The sequence below is a fragment of the Microcaecilia unicolor genome, chromosome 6, assembly GCF_901765095.1.
Source record: "Microcaecilia unicolor chromosome 6, aMicUni1.1, whole genome shotgun sequence".
In the NCBI taxonomy this organism is placed as follows: Eukaryota; Metazoa; Chordata; class Amphibia; order Gymnophiona; family Siphonopidae; genus Microcaecilia; species Microcaecilia unicolor.
Window position 1 is genome coordinate 320,607,025 of NC_044036.1, and position 22,403 is coordinate 320,629,427.

Here is a 22,403-nt window from a genome sequence, read left to right on the forward strand (position 1 = left end):
TGGAGGTGCTTTTTATGAAATCGGCTGAGAATGTAGGCGGAGCTATTATGATACCTACGAACACCTCAGGCTTCAGGCTTCACTGCAAGGCTGCTGGCTTCAGAACGTTGGAGGTGCTTTTTATGGAATCAGCTGAGAATGTGGGCGGAGCTATTATGATGCTTACGAACACTTCAGGCTTCACTGCAAGGCTGCTGGCTTCAGAATGTTGGAGGTGCTTTTTATTATATAGGATGGTTTTCTTGAATTTACAAAATTGCTGAAATGTGGGTTGAGTACGGGGAAGAGAAAGAAAACTGTGTGGATGGTGACAGGATGGTAACATTATGATGGGGAATGGGGAAGAAGATGTGGGGTTGGGGGTGGGATGGAAAAGAATCGACTGAGGTCGGGATAGGGATGGATCCAAACTGACTGGGGATGGGGATGTGTCCCCGTGCACATCTCGTCATGAAGGTGCGTACTTTGCCAGCATACGTAGCTGAGGGCACAGTTTGAGTGGAGCACAAGCGGAGGTTGCAAGTACATATGTAGATTTAAAAAATATGCTAAGTTGCTGTGTACTTGTGTTCTTTCTATGTAAACTTATCCATGCCTGCATTCAAAGTGTGATTTCTGCCATGCTACTATTTTATAAAAATACTAGCCGTTAAGCCCGTTAAAACCTGAGAAAGATCTACGAACTAACAAACTTCCGAATATCACTGAAGACCCATCTTTTTAATAAGGCATACCACATAGAACAACAAATATAAATGCATGCATCTCCTTTACCTTTACACAGACCTATTTTTATAATATCTGTTTGTTCTAAACTTCTACTATGTTACTCAAAATCTCTATGTAACAATAAATGACTATGTTCTAATCCATTACCACCAAGAACGATACATTGTAAGCCACATTGAGCCTGCAAAAAGGTGGGAAAATGTGGGATACAAATACAATAAATAAATAAAAATAAAACAGGCGAGATTTGTGTTTTGCAAAATGTAATAATTTCACCTCCATCCATCCATGTGCAGCAACCCTGCTCTCTCCCCTGCCCTCCCCCAATGTCCAGCAGCCATCCTGTATCCCCTGGCCTCCCCCCCCCCGTCCAGCAACCATCCTCTCTCCCCTGCTCTCCCCCCATGTCCAGCAGCCCTCCTCTCTCCCCTGGCCTCACCCCGTCCACCGATCCTCCCCCCCATATCCAACAACCCTCCTCTTTCCCTTGGCCTCCCCCCCTCCCCCAATGTCCAGCAACCCTCCTCTCTGCCCTGCTCTCACCCCATGTCCAGCAACCATGCCCTTTCCCCCCTGCCCTCCCCCCATGTCCAGCTACCCTCCTCGCTGCCGCTCCCACCCCCCTCCGTGCCGGGCCCCCTGCACTGACCTGACAGCGCCTCTCACCTCCGTGTGAAAGCGCTGCAGGCAGCAGCAGATCGCTCTTGACGCGAGGGCGGGACAGAGAGGGAAGTCTCTACTGGGCATTTGCAGGTGAGTCGGTCACTTGCGATTTATATGTTTGATAAGGAAAAAAAATCCTTTTGGTTTTGTACCATTTTTGACCTAATTTTCTCATGTATTTACTCTAGTTTTAGGACAGAAGGAGTGGTTCTGGGGGCTTTTTTTTTCTCCTTTGTTTTTGAAGTTCCTCTTCCCTTTCAACAGGTGGCCCCTGCAGACGCCAGGAATGAACTTTTATTTGCCTTGGACCCAAGATAGTTCCACCTCAAGGCTGAACCAATCAGGGCCTCCCAAAGCTAACAAGTTGCAGCTGCATTTGCATTCCTGGTCATCTGCATCACTGGCCTTCTCTTCTTTGCCCCCTTTAGACCAAGATGGTGCTGAACCCAGTGCAAACTCTGTGGCGGCCTTCAACCTCCTCAGGACAGCCCACTACACGGGTCGGCTCTACTGGATTGAGCAGTGTGGTCAGATTCTGGCAGCTTTCTCTGAAAAGCTCCTGAAGCTCCCAGTTTCACTGGCCGAAATGGTTCGAGTGTTAATGGCTTATCACCAGACCCTTAAGCAGGTAATCTCTCTTCCCATTGCATGAAAGCAGGTCAGTCTCCAGCAAAACTCTCCGATTCGTATGTGAGTTTGTAAACCTGTTTTCCCACACATGGCTATTTTTCCTTTCTCTCTTGAATTTTCTTTGTAAATTCAAGTCCATTTGTTGTGGTCAGATTCTGCCTGAAAGTTCTTTGCATTGAGGGAATTGTGGTTGGTAGAAAAAGGTGTGCAAATAGTAAATGTGACAGAGGGGTGTCACGTTTACTGTTTGCAGCGTTATTGAGACATCGCAGTGTTAAAATTGAGTGGTAGTAGGGTGTAACCTTGAGTCTCATGTATTAATATAACTAGAACTTAATGCTTAAGCACAGTGCAGTCTGAACAGAGGCTTATTAGATGGTAAATTATATATGTGTTTCTCCTTCCTTATTTATTTATTTAGATTTTGCTCACACCTTTTTCAGTAGTAGCTCAAGGTGAGTTACATTAAGGTACACTGGATATTTATCTCTCCCAGGAGGGCTCACAATCTAAGTTTGTACCTGAGGCAATGGAGGGTTAAGTGACTTACCCAAGATCACAAGGAGCAACAGTGGGATTTGAACTGGCCACCTCTGGATTGCAAGACTGTTGCTCTAACCACTAGGCCGCTCCTCCACTCCACTTCCTTGTAATATGGAACCAGTTGAACCATGCTCCATCAAACACTGTGGAATCAAGGAGGGAGTAGGGAATTATACAATAATTTCCAGTGGGCAAGCTCGAGGCCAATCAAAACTTTATTAAACTAGCACCAGTACAGGTCCAGGTAGGGACAGGAAGGGTTTTATGTGGTCTTGTACTAGTGTCCACACGTGGATATAATCTATTTTCTCATATCTAGCATGCTGCTCTTAGTTTTCACTTTTGATGACCTCCTTTGTCTCTTCTCTGTTAGGATGTGCAGTAGAGAGTACAGAACACTAAGAAATGAAGATTAGGTTGATTAGGTTAATTTGAACTGGAGGAGCTGGGGCCTTTGATGATTAAAGTTTGAAAACTCCTTCAATCAGGCCTGGACAGTGAGCGGAGGAGGACTTCCATTCTTTCTTGGAAATAGAAACAGGATCTCTGATGCATTGTTAACATATGAATAGATAGTGTGGTCCCAGCCTTTTCTCCCAGTGGGAGTCCCTGCAAGGACTGGGCCACTTCTCAGCACTGGTGATGATTTCTCTTTGCTGCCCAGAGCTAATAAATGTTTTAGAACTTTCCCCTGAATCTCACCTGTGGCTGTCAAGGAGATTTATTTGGGTGCCCCCTTTCTCTTGCATTTATAAAAATGCCTTTATTTCAGCTGTGAGAGGAGATTTCTCAACCTTAGGCCAAGCTGTTTTACCACTGGTGTTGGCAGAATAGAGGAACTGGAAGTTGAGGTCATGAATTAATTTAGTTAAAAAAATATTTTAAACAAGTATTAAATCTCAAAGGGAGTAGCAACAGATTGTTAGGTTTTCAAGGCAGAAACTAGGTTCGCAAGCCCTTGGACCAATGCCAAGGAGCATTAGTGGCAGGCAAAACCACCCCACACCAGAGACAAGGCAGAACTCTGACAGAAACAGCTAGACTTCACCTGCACTTGACCGCCCTTCCCCAGGAGTTGAGCCCTTGGGTGCAGGCGACCAGCAGGACTTACCGGACAGGGCAGGAACTGGATACCAACTAGGCTGAACAGGGACTAAGGGTCAGAGGGGAAAGGAATATACATGGGCAGCAAGGCAGGAAACTGGGCTAGGACTTACAGACAGACAATACTACACAAGGCAGGAAATGGACAAGCTAAAGGACAGGAACTGAAAGCTGCCAAGCAGCCACCGAAAAGGGTACAAAGACAGGTAACAGCAAGGACTGAAAGCTGCCAAGCAGCCACTAGGGAACAACACTGACAGACAAGAGGGCAAGAACAGAAAGTTGCCAAGGCAGCCACTAAGGAGGGAACTAGCAGAAAAAGCTAACAGCTAACCTACACACAGACTAACTAGAACCGGACAAGAAACTCAAACAAGAAACCAGACTAGGCAGAAGTGCAGCAAAGCACCAACAAACCAGGGACCTTAGACGATGCAAAGGCAAACACAGAAGTTTCCAGGTCATTAATAAAGCCCATCAGCTGCTGAAGTTCAGCTGCAGGAATCACAAGGCAGCTACGGGTGCTGTTCAGGCACAAACAAGAGAAGCAGATCTGGCAGCCCGTAAGATCCGGACCAGACTGAAGTCTGGAACGGGTGACAGTTCATAGCAGTCACCGGTTCTGGCCACCAGAGGGCGAGGCGAGCACAGACAAGGAAACAGTCACCATCGTGACACAGATATGCAAATGTTGACAGACAGTGCATGATAATGTTGCATTTTGCTCATAGATCCTGACTCTACATCAAACATACCTTGACTACTGTTCAAATGCATACAGTGCCCTAATAGACATGTGAGTTCAGGCCAGGGTTACTTCCTTTTATCCACCCCCCAGGTTCATGCGTTTGAAGTGGAAGAGTAGAGTATTTTCAGTGTCTGCTCCAAAGATTTGGAATAAGTTACCAGGTGAAATTTGACTGTGAAATAAAATATGAGAAAATAATTTTTAGGGCTGGACCATTGGTTGTGGTGGTGGAAGGCTCCCAGTTTGAGCCCCGTTAGGTTTTCTGCTCCTCAGGTTGGCTGTGGAATAGATATTCATAGACTATGGGAAGGTAGGTGGGTTATGGTCATTGTTTAAGGTGACTTCTTGTGGCCTGACTCCGAAACCTTAATTGAAGGGTTAAGGAAGAACATTCAACATGTGGCCCAGACCCAGTACTGTTTCTGTAATGACCAGGCGAGGTGTGCAAATCTATGATCGGATGATACAAAACTAGGGGACAGATCTTTGGGTAGTCATAAAGAGATGCTCATGGCATCAGATCCCAGCCCCAAATCTGATTGAGCTGGAAGTACCAAAGGATTGAGCAGAAACTGCAGGGTCAAAATTATTAAAAAAAAAAAAAAAAAAAAAAAAAAAGCAAACAAAAAACCCCATATGATGTCATGTTATATTCATGTAGATCAAGTCCAAAAGGAGTTATGCCTGGCCACTGATTACTGTATCCCCCTCAACAAGGTCTGGAATCATTTTCACATTGTGAGTTTGTTTTTGAGAACGGATCAAGTCATACAAGTTCCCATGGAGCCAAAAAGCTCCGAAGAGCGGTGAGTGGTGGAGGGGTGGTGACCGGATAGAGGGACAGGTGCTCTGACATGGGCGCACTCCATGTGCACCGCTGGCAGGAGCCATTCTTTTAAAACATGGCAGCGTGCTTGATTCATGAGTTTGGTGATTAGGAGATGAAGAAGGGAAGAGTTGAAAATGAAACAATGAAGCAGCGGAACAGAAGGGATCAGTGTCTTGCATTTTTTTGTACCTGAGAGAGCGAAATAGGTGGGAGAGGGGCAGTGGTGTGCTGGTAAATGTTTAACAACAGGCTTTGAAATTCAAGTTGAAAAGCTGTTAGTGAAAAATTGTTAGTAATGAAAACAGTGAAATTGCATAACCTTGAAAATCTGAGAAGTGTTATATTGTGGAAGGATTGTGTATTAATGGAATGTATAAGTATGAATGTATGAATGAATGTTTTGATTGTGTGGTGGGGAAAATTGTCATATGATATTGACATGAGGAAATAATTTTGTACACAAGGTTCTGAAATGCACGTAAAATAAATACATAGAGAAATATATAATATTATGTTGGTGGTTACTAAAGGGTAAATGGTAAATTAAAACGAGTGACCGGTAAAGAAGTTGGAGCTCAGGATTAAGCATAATTTTTATGAATATTCATTGTGGATATCCTGAAAGTCTGACTGGCTGGGGTGCCTCCAGGACCAGGTTTGGGAACCACTGATTAATTGGGATTTATTAACCGCCTTTATGAAGAGATTCACCTAAGGCGGTGTACAGCAGGTACAGTTTAACATAAAACTTACAATTTTGTTAACAGCATAACAATAGTAAAATAACCAAGAATAAACATAAATACAGTAAATGAGGTAAACTTGAAAACAGTAAATTGAAACCTAATAAAAAATATACACATTTAACAGCATTGGAATTCAAATACCAGAGATATAATATAATGTTAGCATAATACTAATGATACACCTAATAAGCATACATTAGGGCATTCATCTAACATAGATATATTGCTAAATAGTTTCTACAATACAGCTTACCATATAGCTGAGGGACCAAGAGCAGATGCGTGGTACAGAGTCACTTGGGATAATTTGATGGTTAGCTAAAATCAAGGCAAGTTCTTTGTATAGTTAAGTAAGAGATAAAGAACTGATCCAAGTTACAGTATCCTGCTTATAATCGTAATAGAAAAACGCCTATATTGTGACCCAAATCGGGAGATAGACGTTTATCTCACAAAAATGAATAAAGCGGTATAATCGAAAACCGAATTTGGACGTTTTCAACTGCACTCCGTTGCGGATGCGGACAAAGTTGATGGGGGCGTGTCGAAGGCGTGGTGAAGCCGGAACTGGGGCGTGGTTATCGGCCGATCAGAGATGGGCGCCTTTCGCCGATAATGGAAAAAAAATATGCGTTTGTAGCGAGAATTTAGGGCACTTTTCCTGGACCCTGTTTTTCCACGAATAAGGCTCACCTCTTGTACATTGATGCCACTGAGGTATTTAAATGTCTCTATCATATCCCCTCTCCCGCCTCTCTTCCAGCGTATACATGTTGAGGTTTATAAGCCTGTCCCCATATGTTTTATGATGGAGACCACTTACCAGTTTTGTAGCTGCCCTCTGGACCGACTCTATCCTGTTTATACATGCGCACACACACATCAATATTCAGCCCACGATGGTCAGCGTTTGTTTAAATGCTGACCGCCACAGTTAGGATTAGCTATAGATATTCAATGCTGGGTCGTGTCTGGGCATTGAATACCTGGGGCTAATTATTCATGTGTTGGCCACCGGAACTTATACAGGCTCAAGCTGAATATCTGGATGCAGGTGTCTTCACCGCCTCCGATTCCCCCCTCTCTCCCATGATCCTGATCAACCTTCCCTCCCACCCCTGACCATGAAGGCCTGACTGAGTCTGCGACACTGCCGCTATAGTCGTGGTGGCCGTTTTGTGACAAGAACTGTGACATTCAGGGGTGAGTGGGCATTGCTTCTGCTTGTAGGACCCCACTAGACCACCAGAAATCTACCGGGGGAGAAGGTGGGTGGGGGCTTGGTCAGGCCTTCATGGTGTTTGGGGTGGGGGGAGAATGAAAATTACAGGGGAGAGAGGGTGTCACGAAACGCCTAGACACCCACTTTGGGTTACCCCGTGGCCACTTAGAGGGCGTATCCCTAGCACAGCCGAGGTCTGCCTGCATCTGCCGCTCGTGCTCTACACTTTCACCCTCCTCCCACCAACTGGGTCACAACCGCCTCTGGGCGAGTCCCCCACTCTCAAATTATCTCCAGTGATTTCTAGGTTACTGGAGCCACACTCCCAGTGGTCCCACAGTTCCCAGAAAGCACTCACAGACCCAACACGCAAACCACCAGGATTCTTTATCAGTCCAGACAAACAGGGCGGACAAACAATTATGTTTATTCTCTTAAAAAAATATTGACCAGTGGATCAAAATAGTGCAATTGACAAAACAATAACAGGTCTGAAATATGGATCAATTATAATAGTAACTAAACACTTGCAAACTTCCTAGAAAGTACCTGGGGAGATCAGGGCATATATCACAGTGCTTCAGCAAGGAGATCTCTCTCTCTCCTTCTCCCGGGCTGAAACTGAAGCAACAGCCAGCCACTGCTGGGTAATTTCAAAAACTCCAGGTCAATCAGAGTCCAGAACAATCGGGTTTCAAATAAAAACTGGTTACATCACTTACAGGCATTTTCCTATTATAAAAGAAAGAGAAGTCAGTCCTCTGTAACAGCTTTAAGCATAAATATACACCATCTGCTGGCCAAACAAGAGAAATACACTTTAAGACAGGAAAATATCCAATACATTTTACAGGCTTAAAACACACTGTTTCTTCACAGAGGGGAACATTAGTAAGCTTGATGCCGCTCTCCAGAAGTTAACTGGGCACCGGCCAGTATATTCAGACCATTGCCCTTTAGCTGCTTGCTTAACCGATTTAAGTCTGAGTATTGCTGCTAACCGCTTAAGTACCGGCTCAACCCAAACACCGTCCTTGAACTGCCCCAGCACTAACCAGACAAGGGCAGTTGGTGCTGATATTCATGATAGTCAAAGACTTCCATGACTTGTGACTTTATAAATATAAGTTAATATTCAGATAAATTTAGATGTTTAAAAGTGTGCTACATAATTTGCAAACCCTTATTGCAGATTGTTGACAGACCTGTGAACGGAAACTGGGGAGGGGGGAAGGTCTGTGATGACCTAATTTACACACAAAAATTAGGAGACAGCTGTTTCTGCTTGGATTTCAATGAAACATTCTATGGATAAATGAAAACCTTTAAATATTGGGCCTCAGTCTCTAATGTTCCTTTGGCTTCCGGCTCAGTCAGCAGTGGCTTGGAGTTAGTGTAACAAGTCTCAGTGCATCCACTCAAGAAGATGAAAGGGTGAAAGATGAGGGGAGACGTCCAATTTCTAAGGAAAACAGAATTCAAAACCTGAAAACATATGTCTTTAGTGAATCTGCACAAGGTGCTTCTCAAGAAATCTGTGCACTTGTGTCTTGCTAATCAGTGAGAAATAATCAGCTGTCTCCAGAAATGAGCAGTTCTTTCTCTACAGGAGACAACAGCTGTCACCCCAGGAAAGCAGTCAGTTTTCTCGAGCCCATTCCAGGGAGATGGCTATCACAGGAGGTGTCACAGGAGTTTGCATTCCAGCCAGCTGTCCTGGAACTGTAGTCCCTTCCTTCTTGTTCATGCCAGCATTAATCTCTGATGTCTCTTTGCGTCAGCATGTGATTTTTGAGCACTTTTTACAAGAAAACATTCATTATAGAAGACGAATTAAAGTGGGATTAAAGAAACTGGAACATCGCAGGAGAGTTTTCAGCACTGAGCTCACCTAATTTCTTTCTTGTGGTCTGACTTTCAGGCAGAATTCAGGTCAGCACCAAGAGTACAGAGGAAATCAGTCATTCTGCCCGTTGTCCAGCTGTTGCACTTTCCTTTCTGTTCTCTTCCCTCACCTACTGATTCTCTCTGGAAAGGGACAGGGATTGTACTTTGTAGGTCTTCTGTTTTTTATTGTGGATTATGTGATTTTTATGAATGAATTTATCTCCTCCCTTGATCGGTTCGTATCTCCTATGTGGTAGGGTAGCACTGTTGCTGCGACAGTAGACTTCTACCTTGGTCCTCGAGGGCCGCAACCCAGTTAGGTTTTCAGAATTTTCTCAATGAATAGGAGATCTATTTGCATGCAATGTGTTCACTGTATGCAAATTGATTTTCCTTAGCGTCCCTCCGGACCGGACCAGGATTGGACTGATGTGTTGTGCTCGCCTACCAGCAGGTGGAGACTGAGAAAAAACTCTGACTCTAGAGAGCCAATAGGAGCCCTGGCCATGTGACCTTAGCCCCAGTATTTTCTCAGTCTCCCCGCAGGTAGGAAGTGAGCCCTTTAGTCTCTCTCTTTCTCTTTTAGAGGTTAATAATAAGAACAACAATGCTACTTCTGTGCCTAGGAATTCTCTGTTAGACGCTGGTCAGATAGGGATTTCTTTTCCTTTCTTTCTTTTACAGCCTCTGGGGGTGTTAAACTCGGGTGTCCCCGAGTCCCTCCCCCCTTCCTCCCCATCTCCCATACGTAGCTGGGAAGGGCTACCCTTTGTTTAGAAAGGTGTATGTCTTTGGGAGAGGCAGCCACTATAGAAACTTAAAAGTACAAGTATTTTTCCTTTTGTATTTACTGTAGATATCCTGAAATCCAGACTGGGTGAGGGCCAAGGTTGGGCACCCCTGTTCTTGCTGATGCAATATTGGTCCTGACACTTAGCATTCTAGGTCAGCTCTGTTTTAGCTGATAGAATAATTTTGATAGGGAGTGATCTTTATCAGACTAGGTAAGGGTAAAGGGTAAAACAATGAATGATCTAACAATCTTCCGAAAACTACTGAAAACCAACCTGTTCAAAAAGGCATACAACAACGATCCATCCTAATTACTACTACTACTAAACCCTACCTGAACTAGACAAAACCGACGTCTCTACACTAGACTGATTAACCTACGCTATCAAGTATGAACACTACGAATTACGCACTACCACTTTATCTCTCATGCCAGAACTGAACTTTCTATAGTTGATTGTTTAAAACACTCTGTAATCTACTCTATCATTTAGGAACTTCTATGTAACATCACTTTGTAATCTACTCTACCATTTATGTACTGTAATGAAATACCACTCTGTATTTTTTAACCCGGAAATGGCGATCACCATCACGGTTCCTATGTAAGCCACATTGAGCCTGAAAATAGGTGGGAAAATGTGGGATACAAATGCAATAAATAGATAAAGGGTTGTGGATTTGATATATTGCCTTTTCGTGATGCAGTCAAAGCGGTTTACATTTACTGTATACAGGTATTCCCACCCCTTTTTTTTTGTATCTGGGGCAACAGAGGGTTAAGTGACTTGCCCTGGGTCACAAGGAACTGCAGTACGAATTGAACCCAGTTCCATAGGTTGTGAGCCCACTAACTATTAGGTTACTCCTCCACTCCTAGCGATTTGGGTGGTGAGGTCTGGTCTGGTGGACCTTGGCATGATTACTTTAAAATCGGGTGGCTCATAGTCTGCATTGCAAGGGCCTCTCTCTTTATCTCTTTCTCGTCTTCTTAAAAGATCCCAGTTATCAGGGTTATATCAAATATGTGTTTAGATAGAGGCCTTTCCCTAGACCTTCAGTCTGAGTTAATAAATTAGGCTCCAAATTCTCAGTAATACAAAGTGTGTGAGAAAGTGACGGTTGAATTTATACTGTGTTTCCTACAGGTTGTTATCTGTGGTGACCCAAAGGAGGAGACTACTGGTAAACTGCTCAGGACCGTGCAGAGCACCTATTCACCCCACAAGGTAAGACAACCTCTATATTCTCTTTCTCTCATTTAGCCAGGAGCAGATTGAAAGTGATCTGGGCCACCGGGCAGTAAGGGTCATCCCTCTCCAACCTCCCATCTGACAGAGATTACTGGTTCTGCATTTATTGTAATATTTCTGAACTCACTCCCTGTGACGATCAGAGCCCCTTCTCTTCCTCTGCTACATCTTAATATGCATAAAACGATCTACTCCCCCGCCTCCCAGGCAAACCCGTACTAGTAAGGCTATTAGAAAGGGGCATCCCTGCCAGTTTAAGAGTGCTGTCTAAGATTTCCCCCTGCCTTCTGTCCAAAAAAGTATAGTAGTGGGGTCCCTCAACTAGCACACTATTTTTATGGCCAGTAGGAAGAGGGATGTGGGAACCCCCTGCTAGTAACTTTTTTTTTGTAAGCAAGAGATAGCTTTGTGCATTTTAAAATATGAAAAGAGAGAGGGAAGGGGTCTGGTGGCCATGGGAAAGAAGGGGGTCCAGCAGCCCATAGAGGTATTTAGTGGCAGATGCACCCTATTCAAAATTTCATCAGAAATAGAGTCGTCTTCCACATTCACCCTAAGTTCCTACCTAAGGTTGTGTCAGAGTTCCATCTGAACCAGTCGATTGTCTTGCCAACATTCTTCCCCCAACCTCATGTCCAACCTGGTGAAAGTGCACTGCACACCTTGGACTGCAAGTGAGCATTGGCCTTTTACTTGGAGCGGACTGGGCCCTACAGACTGTCCACCCAACTTTTTGTTTCTTTTGATCCCAATAGGATGGGGGTTGCCATCGGGAAACATGCCATTTCCAGCTGGCTAGCAGATTGCATTTCTTTCACTTATGCCCAGGCTGTACTGTCCCTTGAGGGTCATGTCAGGGCTCACAGTGTCAGAGCCACGGCTGCGTCGGTAGCACACGTGATGTCAGCCTTTGTTGAAGAAATTTGCAAAGCTGCAATGTAGTCTTCAATCCACACATTTCAGATCTCATTACTGCCTTGAGCAGGATACCTGACATGATAGTGGGTATGGACAGACAGTTCTGCAGAATTTGGGGTCTGGAGTCCAACTCCACCTTCCTAGGCCCATTTTGTTCTGTTCCACGATGCACTCTCACCCAGTTGTATATAGTTTCAGGTTAATTACTTTTTTGCCCTCGCCGTTGCGAGGTCCAGTTGACCACTGGTAGTGGGTTTTGGTGAGCCTGGTAGGTAGAGATTCCCATTTGTGGGAATTATAGACCTGCTTGTCCTCAGAGAAAGTGAAGGTACTTACTTGTAGCAGGTATGTTTTGAGGACAGCAGGCCTTATATTCTCACCTGCCCTCTCACCTCCTCTTGGAGTTGTCTCCTTTATATTGTGCTTTATACTTTACTACTAGTCTCGCGTTCTCGTGGTGGGCGGGAAGGCACTTGCGCGATGGAGCATGCCTCACACTCAACGACCTATTTTTCTAAGCTTGTTACAAGCTCCGGACTGGCAACTTGGACCCGTATTACCCATTTGTGAGAATATAAGGCCTGCTGTCCTCGGAGAATACCTGCTACAGGTAAGTACATTTGCTTTTCTGTGCCTGATCTGCTGAACACCTTTGGCTAAAATCACCTGCCCTTGCTGACTTCATTCATTTCAAATTCTTGCTGACCTCCTTCCAGTCTGCTCTTTCACTTTCCAAACAAGGTAATTGCATCCATTTGACAAACACTCGGCTCAAACTCTCGATGTTTCTTTGCCACACTGAACTCTCTATTCAAAGTGCCTTCACCTCTAACCTGGACTTCACTTTCTTCCCAGACTATGGCTCAGTACTTCCATGACAAGGTTCACAAGACTAACCTTGAGTTCTCAACCAAGTCACCTCCACCTCTCCTTTCCCCAGTCCATTCTGTCAACCCTCCTGCAATCCCTGCCGCCATTTCTTCCTTTTCTGAAATCACTGAAGAGGAAACTGCACATTTTCTTTCCTCCTCCAAACAGGCTACCTGTTCCTCTGATCCTATTCCCACCCATCTACTCAGCACTATCTCTCCTACTGTCATCCCTTCTATCTATCATATTCTCAATCTTTCACTGCAACTGTTCCTGATGCCTTCAAACATGCCATAGTTACACCACTTCTCAAAAAACCGTAATTGGACCCTACTTGCCCTTCCAACTATCGCTCCATCTCTCTCCTCCCTTTCTTTTCCAGGCTACTTGAATGTGCTGTTCACTGCTGTTGTCCTGACTTCATTTCATCTCAAGCTATTCTCGATCCACTTCAATCTGGCTTTTGTCCTCTACATTCAACGGAAATAACCCTTGCTAAATTCTTTAGTTACTTGTCCCTGGCCAGATCCAAAGGTCTCTATTCTATCCTAATCCTTCTCAGTCTGTCTGCTACTTTTGACACTGTTGATCACCACCTAATCCTTGATACGCTGTTCTCTTGGATTTCGGGGCTCTGTTCTTTCTTGGTTTTCTTCTTATCTCTCGCATCACACTTTTAGTGTATGCCCTGGTGGATCCTCCTCCACTTCTATCCCACTGTCAACTGGTGTACCTCATGGCTGTGTCTTAGGACCTCTTCTTTTCTCCATCTATACTTATTCTTTTGGTGCTCTGATCTCCTCCCATGGTTTTAAGTATCATCTTCATGCTGTTGACTCCCAGATCTACCTCTCCACATCAGAAATTTCAGCAGGAATCCAGGCCCAAGTCTCTGTCTGCCTGTCTGACATTGCTGCCTGGATGTCTCACCGCCATCTGAAACTAAATATGGCCAAGACTGATCTTCTTATCTTTCCCCCTAAACCCACCTCTCTTCTTCCCTTATTCTCTATCTCTGTGGACAACATTGTTATCCTCCCTGTCTCATCAGCTTGTAACCTTGGGGTCATCTTTTACGCTTCTCTCTCTGCACATAGACTGCTAAAACCGTTGTTTCTTTCTCTATGATATCACCAACATTTGTCCCTTCCTTTCTGAGCACACTTCCAAAACCCTTATCCACAATCTTACCTCCTTACACTTAAAACTACTGCAACTTTCTTCTCACAGGTCTCCCACTAAGCATCTATCTCCCTTTCACTCTGTTCAAAATTCTGCTGTATGACTTATATTCTGCCAATGTCACTATGCTCATATTAGCCCTCTCCTTAAGTCACTTCATTGGCTCCTTATCCATTTCCGCATACAGTTCAAACTCCTCTTATTGACTTACAAGTGCATCTCCTCAGTACCTCTCCACTCTTATCTCTTCCTACACTCTTCCCTGGCAACTCCGTTCACTGGGTTAATCTCTCTTATCTGCACCCTTCTCCTCCACTGCTAACTCCAGACTCCGTTCCTTTTATCTTGCCGCACCATATGCCTGGAATAGACTTCCTGAGCTGGTACGGGGTCAAGCTCCATCTCTGGCCGTATTCAAATCTAGGCTAAAAGCCCACCCTTTTGACGCTCCTAACTCCTATTCATTTGTTCAGTATCCATGACTGTTTTATCATTCCCACCTTAAGTATTTCCCTTATCCCTTATTTGTCCTGTTTGTCTGTCTTGATTAGATTGTAAGCTCTGTCGAGCAGGGGCTGCCTCTTACGTGTTTAGTGTACAACACTGCATACGTCTAGTAGCGCCTACATTTAGCTGCATCAGTGCGGGTCTACAATAGTATTCTGTAACTGAATCCGGGTGACCAGATGCCGTTATAGAATAGGCGCTCCCTGTGCAGCATTGGGGCACTCAGTTACAGGATTGCCCCCCTTTGTTTCTTGTAATTTGAACAGACTGCTTCCACCTGTAGGTGATGATTTCTGACCTTCTAGCCCATCCTCTTCACCTACCAACACAGCATGACTATGATCGAACAGGACATCACGCAATCTTCATCCATTCCGACCCTCCACTTATACCTCATACAATCACTGTACAACTTTGTATTTGTTATCCACTGGCTGGGCAAACGCCTTGGATGGTACTATGTAAGCCACATTGAGCCTGCAAATAGGTGGGAAAATGTGGGATACAAATGCAACAAATAAATAAATCCCTTGATCCCAGAACCAGGCCAGTTTGTGGCTTGTAATTATGAGCATTTCTGTTTGCACCAGTAGTCAGGACTTCCCGGCCTTCTTGCCCCCATCGCCTTTGATCCCAGATTCCCTGTCCTGGTCAATTTTTGGCTTGTAATTTGAGCAGCTTTCTTTGTATTGGAAGGGATTTTCCTATGAAAGGAGGTAAGTCACTGCAGTGCAGGGAGTGGGGAGGGATGAATAAAGTCTTGATTCAGCATGTAGTGAAATCTTGTTACATGTTCAGCCAGTCACCTGCAGCTTAGTTGTGCTTTGCGTTTTAATCACAGAGGCAAGCGGTTGATTCAGCTAAAAGCCCTATTTTGTTTTTTAAATTCAGACCTCCTTGAACAGACCTTGTAAGTTTTATTTAGAGGATCATTTTCAAAGCACATAGTCTTGCAAAGTTACATATGTGAGGAGTGGCCTAGTGGTTAGGGTGGTGGACTCTGGTCCTGGGGAACTGGGTTCGATTCCCACTTCAGGCACAGGCAGCTCCTTGTGACTCTGGGCAAGTCACTTAACCCTCCATTGCCCCATGTAAGCTGCATTGAGCCTGCCATTCCATGTAGAAGGCCGCGCAGGCTTCTGTTTCTGCGAGTCTGACGTCCTGCACATACGTGCAGGACGTCAGACTCACAGAAGCAGAAGCCTGCGCGGCCACATTGGTGATGTGCAAGGGCCGACTTCTACATGGAATGTTACTAGTGGAATAGCAACATTCCATGTAGAATCTTAAATAGTAGCAACAGTGGAGGAGTGGCCTAGTGGTTAGGGTGGAGGACTTTGGTCCTGAGGAACTGAGTTGGATTCCCACTTCAGGCACAGGGAGCTCCTTGTGACTCTGGGCAAGTCACTTAACCCTCCATTACCCCAGGTACAAATAAGTACCTGTATACAATATGTAAGCCGCATTGAGCCTGCCATGAGTGGGAAAGCGCGGGGTACAAATGTAACAAAAATAAAATAAATAAAAATATGTACTATGTAACTTTGTAAGTCTGTGTGCTTTGAAAATGAGCACCTTTTTTTTCTGGGTTAAAGCCTTACAGAAGATCTTCTGGCTTCAAGGAGAGACCCTCGGCTGACACGTTCCTTGTTAGTGAGATTGCCAGTGAATTGTCATTGCTTCAGGGGAGGCCGTTAGTTCCCCTTTTGTGAGAATTTTGAAGCTGTAGATAAGTCCCATGTCTGTAGTTTACTTTCTGAGAGGAGTATAGCATATGTACAGACAAAGCTAATTCCTGTCCTTCCTGGCTCATCAGCGCCTCAGGGGAACAATGATTAATACTTTGACTTCCATTATAAATGTCCCTTTAACAAGAAGTAGCTCACCCAACCCTACTAAAAGAGGTCACTATTCACCCTGTACTGAAGAAATATAGAAACATGACAGCAGATAAAGGCCATATGACCCATCCAGTCTGCCCATCCTCTGTAACCCCTAATTCTTCCTGTTCCTAAGCGATCCCGCATGTTTATCCCATGCCTTTTAAAATTCTGGAACAGTCCTCGACTCCACCACCTCCACCGGGAGGCCATTCCACGCCTCCACCACCCTTTCTGTGAAATAATACTTCCTTAGGTTATTCCTAAGCCTATTCCCATTATGACATCACAATATGAGCTCTGGTTACCAGAGACTGAAACTCTTCACACTAAGGGGGGAAAGTAAGCCAAGAATGGGACAATTGAGCCATTGTGACATCACTGATGAGGTTGGCTCTTAGGCATTGGTGGAATAGAAACATAGAAACATGACGGCAGATAAAGGCCATATGACCCACCCAGTCTGCCCATCCTCTGTAACCCCTAATTCTTCCTGTTCCTAAGCGATCCCGCATGTTTATCCCATGCCTTTTAAAATTCTGGAACAGTCCTCGACTCCACCACCTCCACCGGGAGGCCATTCCACGCCTCCACCACCCTTTCTGAAACCAACTTTAGATATGGCTCACCCTGACAACTTTAGGCCTGTTCCTAATCTCTCTGTTTTGAATCAGCTCTCTGGAGCTATTGGAAGACAACAATACTTTGGACCCTTTCCAATTTGGCTTTCAAAGGGCCACAGTGCAGAGATTGGTCTCTATGGTAGATGGTCTTCTAGGGGAGCTGGATTGCATTATGAGATTTTGTCGATACTACTAGCTATTTTATCTGGCCTTGTATGTTGGTTTTATATATTTTTGAATGGTATTTAGTGTTCAAAATGTACATCACCTGGAGCTGTATTACTTGAGCAAGCAGCTTAATAAATGCAAGTAAATAAATAAATTAGATTCATTAACCAGGGCATTTTGTTAGATTGCTTTGCAGAGTAAAGATTCCAGACTGACCTGAGTCTTTCCAACAGACCCAGAACAGCATGTGCAAGGGGTAGGAAGCTCTCTAATTGGAGAGATTTGGGTACCAGGGTCCCGCTGCAATTCTCAATCTCTCCAAGACTGGTGTTAGATATGCAGGGCCCAGGGCAGAAACTTAGGAAGGGGGTTCAAAGCCCACTTTCAGGCTGTGCTTTCTTCAGCTTCACATAGGCTTGGGGCCCCTTGTAGCATGGGAGCTCAGGGTAATTGTCCTACTTGCAACCTGGGCCGATTTTAAACATACTGGGGCCCAGGGCAGAAATTAAGGAGTTGGCCCCTGATCCCCTCTCTTCCCTGCTCCCTTCCCCGATCTCCCTACTTGCCATTACTACCACATATAAAGCAACTTTAAATGATTTCTTCACACACAAAACACAGACAGACCTTCACCAAATACAGAACAATGGATCACAAATAGCTTAGTCGAGATCGGGTGGCAGAGCAACGGTCTGTGCCAGAGCTGGTGGTGGGAGATGGGACTGGTGGTTGGGAGGCGGGGATAGTGCTGGGCAGACTTATACGGTCTGTGCCCTGAAGAGCACAGGTACAAATCAAAGTAGGGTATACACAAAAAGTAGCACATATGAGTTATCTTGTTGGGCAGACTGGATGGACCGTGTAGGTCTTTCTCTGCCGTCATCTACTATGTTACTATGAACTGGCAACCCCAAGAAATTAAATTCATTAAGTACTACAGCACTGGCAAAATTAAAAACAGACATGCACTTCTTTTTGTATTGAACACACTGGGGTTGAGGTACCAGCTCCCCCCCCCCCCCCAAAAAAAAAAAAAAACATTTAGCCACCTCCTTTGCTGTGGCTGGTGGAGATCCTGAAGCCCTGCCAGCTGAAGACCACCTCTTCCAGTCTGGTGTCCAGAAATCTCCAAGTTCTTCAGCTAGCGGCAGTGTCCCCGAGCTGCCACCAGCTGCGGAGGGTGGAGAGTTCTGGCCACCAGACTGGAGGAAGAGGGTCTTCAGCTGGTAGGGTTTGGGAATCCCCAGTAGCTTAAGTAGTTATATTTTGCATTGGGGCAGTGGGCAGGGTGGGGAGAAAATGTAGTACCCACCCACTTTGGGCTCAGGGCCACTGCCCCCTCCCCCTCATCAGCTGTTGCGGCTAAGCAGGTGAACACAATAGAAAGATTTGTGATGCTCATATCCCAAAGCTAACGTATTCCAGTTATTAAATTGAAAATAAAACTCTTTTTCAAGCTTTGCTATCTGCACATTTTATTTTTCCATCATGTTGGTCCCATTTTGTCTCTTCTGCTTTCCTCTGTTTCTGATAATTCCCTTTCCAGTGGTTGGCTGTCCATTTGTCTTTTCTCCTGTCTTGTCTCATTCCCTCACTACACCTGTCTCTGATATACTGATCCCTTTTAGTTCTTCTCTCTGCCTCTCGGTCCACTCAGATTTCATGCTCTTTCTCACCTTCCTCCCTCTTTTTACTTTTCAGCTACCTACCAACTTTCCATTTCCCTTTCTCATGCTCTAGCTCTCCCCATCTCGCTTCTTCCCAAGCCTCCTATTCCCTTCTCAGTGGCGTTCCTAGGGGCGGCGCCCCGTCCCCCCCGGGTGCAGCACCCCCCCCCCCCCGATGCAGCGCGGACCCCCCCCCCCCGGGTGCACGCCTCTGGGGGGGGGGGGGGTGCCACAGCGTGCGCCTGCTAAGAGTTCCCTGACTTCGTGCGTTCGCTGCAGCTCCCTCTGACCCGGAACAGGAACCTGTTCCAGGGCAGAGGGAGCTGCAGCGAACACGTGAATTCAGGGAACTCAGAGCAGGCGCACGCTGCGGTACCCCCCAGCGGCGTGCACCCGGGGCGCACCGCCCCCACCGCCCCCCCTTGGTACGCCACTGAATCTTTCATCTACTCCTTATTGCCACATTTCTACCTTTCTACTCCTCATCCTCTTCTCTACTCCTCATTACCACTTTTCTGTCTCTGTATTTACTGTCCACCTCTCATTCATCTCCTTGCCCCCCTCACCCTCTCCCACATGATTCTACAATTTCCAGTATATCCCCTTCCTTCATTCTTGTAGCCCAGCGTCTTCTCTCCCTCTCCTGGCCTGCCATCTTCCATCCCTCCTGTCTCTCCCCCCATCATCTCACCTCCTCTCTCTCCTCCCCCTCATGGCCCAACATTGCTCCCGCTATCTTTCCTGTTATTCCTTCCTCTCACTCCATGATCCAGCATTTATCCCTCCCTCCTGCCTTCCCGCCCCCAGGTCCCACATTTCTTCTTCTCTTCCTCCCTCTCATCCCCTGGTCCAACATCTCTCTTCCTGACTGCTCTTCCATCCAGCATCTTCCCCTCCCCCAGACCTGCCTCCCCTATGTCCAACATCTCTACCTCTCTCTCTCTCTCTCCTCTGTTCCTGTTTTTTCTAATCCCCTCCTCCCACCTCCGGTCTGGCATTTCTCCCTCTCTCTCGTCCCTTCCCACCCCCACCCTGGGCTAACTTACAACAGTTCTAGGGTGCCCCATGATCCGGGCATCTCTTCCCATCATGGTTCATCTCTTTCCCTTCCCCTCACCTTCCCAGTCACATATAAAAATCATTTTCACTTCTCAGGGGGGCCCCGGCATGGCAGTCATTCTCACAAGCCGCCTTTGGTTGCCACGAGCCTTTCCTCTGCCGCAGTCTTCCCAGGTGGAAACAGGAAGTTGCATCAGAGGGGGGCAGATCGCGGCAGCCGCAGGCAACTTGTGAGAATAGCTGTCGCGCTGGGTAACCGCTGAGAAGAGAAAATGATTTTTAAGGAACACCGGGAAGGTGAGGGGAAGGGAGGAAGAGATGAACTGTGGTGAGGAGCAGGGTAAGAGATACTCAGACCGTGAGGGGCACAATTTGCCCCCCCCCCCCCCCCCCAACGCCGGCCCTGCTTGCCACCCACTAACCCTGCCCCTGACTGCCTCCTCCCATGTTCAGTGCTTACTGCCTTTTGCTTAGGTGCTTGAAATTTTGGCTATTCGTACAGAATTTACACCAATGAAATCCAGCTTTTCTTTAAAACCGAGTGTAGCAGGGACAGTGCAGGTCATGTCTGATGTGCCTTAGTGCAGTTGGGGATTTAAGCTTGCCTTAAATTGGAATAAAACTGATGTGTGTGTGATTATTTGCACTTTGCAGTTAGACACAGTGGAAGGCAAGAGAACGGATCAGATCTTTTTTTTTTTTTACATTTACACTTTAAGTTTGATATACCATCCTTTACTAAGTATCGAAGTTCTTCCTTTTTCCCAGGAAGTAATAAGGGGTTAGGGTGAAGTTAGATGAAAAGTAAAATTTGAAATGACAGGCACACGCAGCTTTTTTTGAAAGCCAGGGCTGGCGCGAAGGCTGAATGACAGTTTCACAGACCTTGCTTTTCTCTGTCTATCTAGGTCTCCCCGATTTCTTAATATGCATTATACAGCTTGTGCAAAGTGCAGCAAAGCCTTGAAGAGGGACACAGCTAGTTACCTGAAATCCAGCCCGGAGGTCGATATTCAAAGTAATTTAATTGGCCAGAAATGGCTCTTGGCCTGTTAAATTGCTTAGTCAGGGCTATCCAGTTAGTGCTGCTGAAGATCAGCACCGACTGCTAAACTCAAGCTGGTTATTTGATGGGCAGAGTCAGCACTTATGCAGTAAAGTGCAGGTATTCAACACTTACCCACTGAAGTTTAGCAGTCAAATTGGATGGGAAAGAGAAATGGGACTTGATATATTGCCTTTCTGAGGTTTTTGCAACTACATTCAAAGCGGTTTACATATATTCAGGTACTTATTTTGTACCAGGGGCAATGGAGGGTTAAGTGACTTGCCCAGAGTCACAAGGAGCTGCAGTGGGAATTGAACTCAGTTCCCCAGGATCAAAGTCCACTGCACTAACCGCTAGGCTACTCCTAACTAACCACTAGGCTAGTCCTAACTTTGTTGCATATGCAATTAAGTGCTGAATATCGCACTTAACTGCATAAGATAGTGGTTCCCAAACCTGGTCCTGGAGACACCCCAGCCAGTCTGGATTTCAGGGTCCCCATCCTATATAATAATTCTCACCTCCAACGTTTTATGCTTGGGACCGTGGCTCCCTGGCTGCAAGTGGTCTGCGAGGCAGACACGCACGGACGTCACTGACGTCAACACAGCTGATTCCAAGGCAAGGGGAGGAGTAGGGAAACACACGCAGCGTGTTTCCCTACTCCTCCTACTGCCTCGAAATCAGCTGTCACCCCCCCCCCCCCCGCGCTACGGCCCCCTCGAAACCCACCCCCTCCCGCGAACCTGTCGATCCCCCCTGGAAAGCCGAAAACTGCACCCCCCCCTCCCGCCGCTGTTGTGCACTACCTTCGGGTGGGTTCCTCAATCATCTTCTCAGAAAGTTTAACTCCGTGCGTCAGACGCACGCAGAGGAACTTCCAGACAAGATGATTGAAGAACCCACCTGAAGGTAGTGCACAACAGCGGCGGGGGGGGGGGGGGGGTGCGGTTTTTGGCGTTCCGGGGGGGGGGGGGGATCGACAGGTTCGCGGAAGGTGGGGTTTGAGGGGGCCGTAGCACGGGGGGGGGGGGGGGGGGGGAAATTGCCTGCCTAAGGCCCGTTTCTTTGCCTACAGAAACGGGCCTTTTTTTTACTAGTAATCAATATTCATGAGAGAGATTTGCATGCACTTCCTCCACTGCATGCAAATCTATCTCATGAATATTCATTGTTACACTACTAACCTGGGTAAAATTCTTAATTATCGGTCAAATCTAGCTAATATCCTTAATTACTAATGACCTATTCTTCTGTTATCAAAGTTATCAAGAAACATTTTATTAAATACAATATCCCATTAAATTTAACACACATCTAAACATACTTATATTA

The 22,403-nt window shown here is 45.8% G+C and overlaps 1 protein-coding gene across 2 annotated transcripts in view; it reads left to right on the forward strand.

Annotated features, from left to right (window-relative positions):
• Window positions 1-22,403, forward strand: part of SPATA20 (spermatogenesis associated 20) — a 97,869-nt gene that overhangs the window by 50,534 nt on the left and 24,932 nt on the right. For both annotated transcript variants that reach the window (XM_030208358.1, XM_030208359.1), the window contains exons 14-15: window positions 1,821-2,020; window positions 11,042-11,122. In XM_030208358.1, coding sequence (XP_030064218.1) covers window positions 1,821-2,020; window positions 11,042-11,122 — 281 coding nt within the window. The remainder of the gene's footprint in view (window positions 1-1,820; window positions 2,021-11,041; window positions 11,123-22,403) is intronic.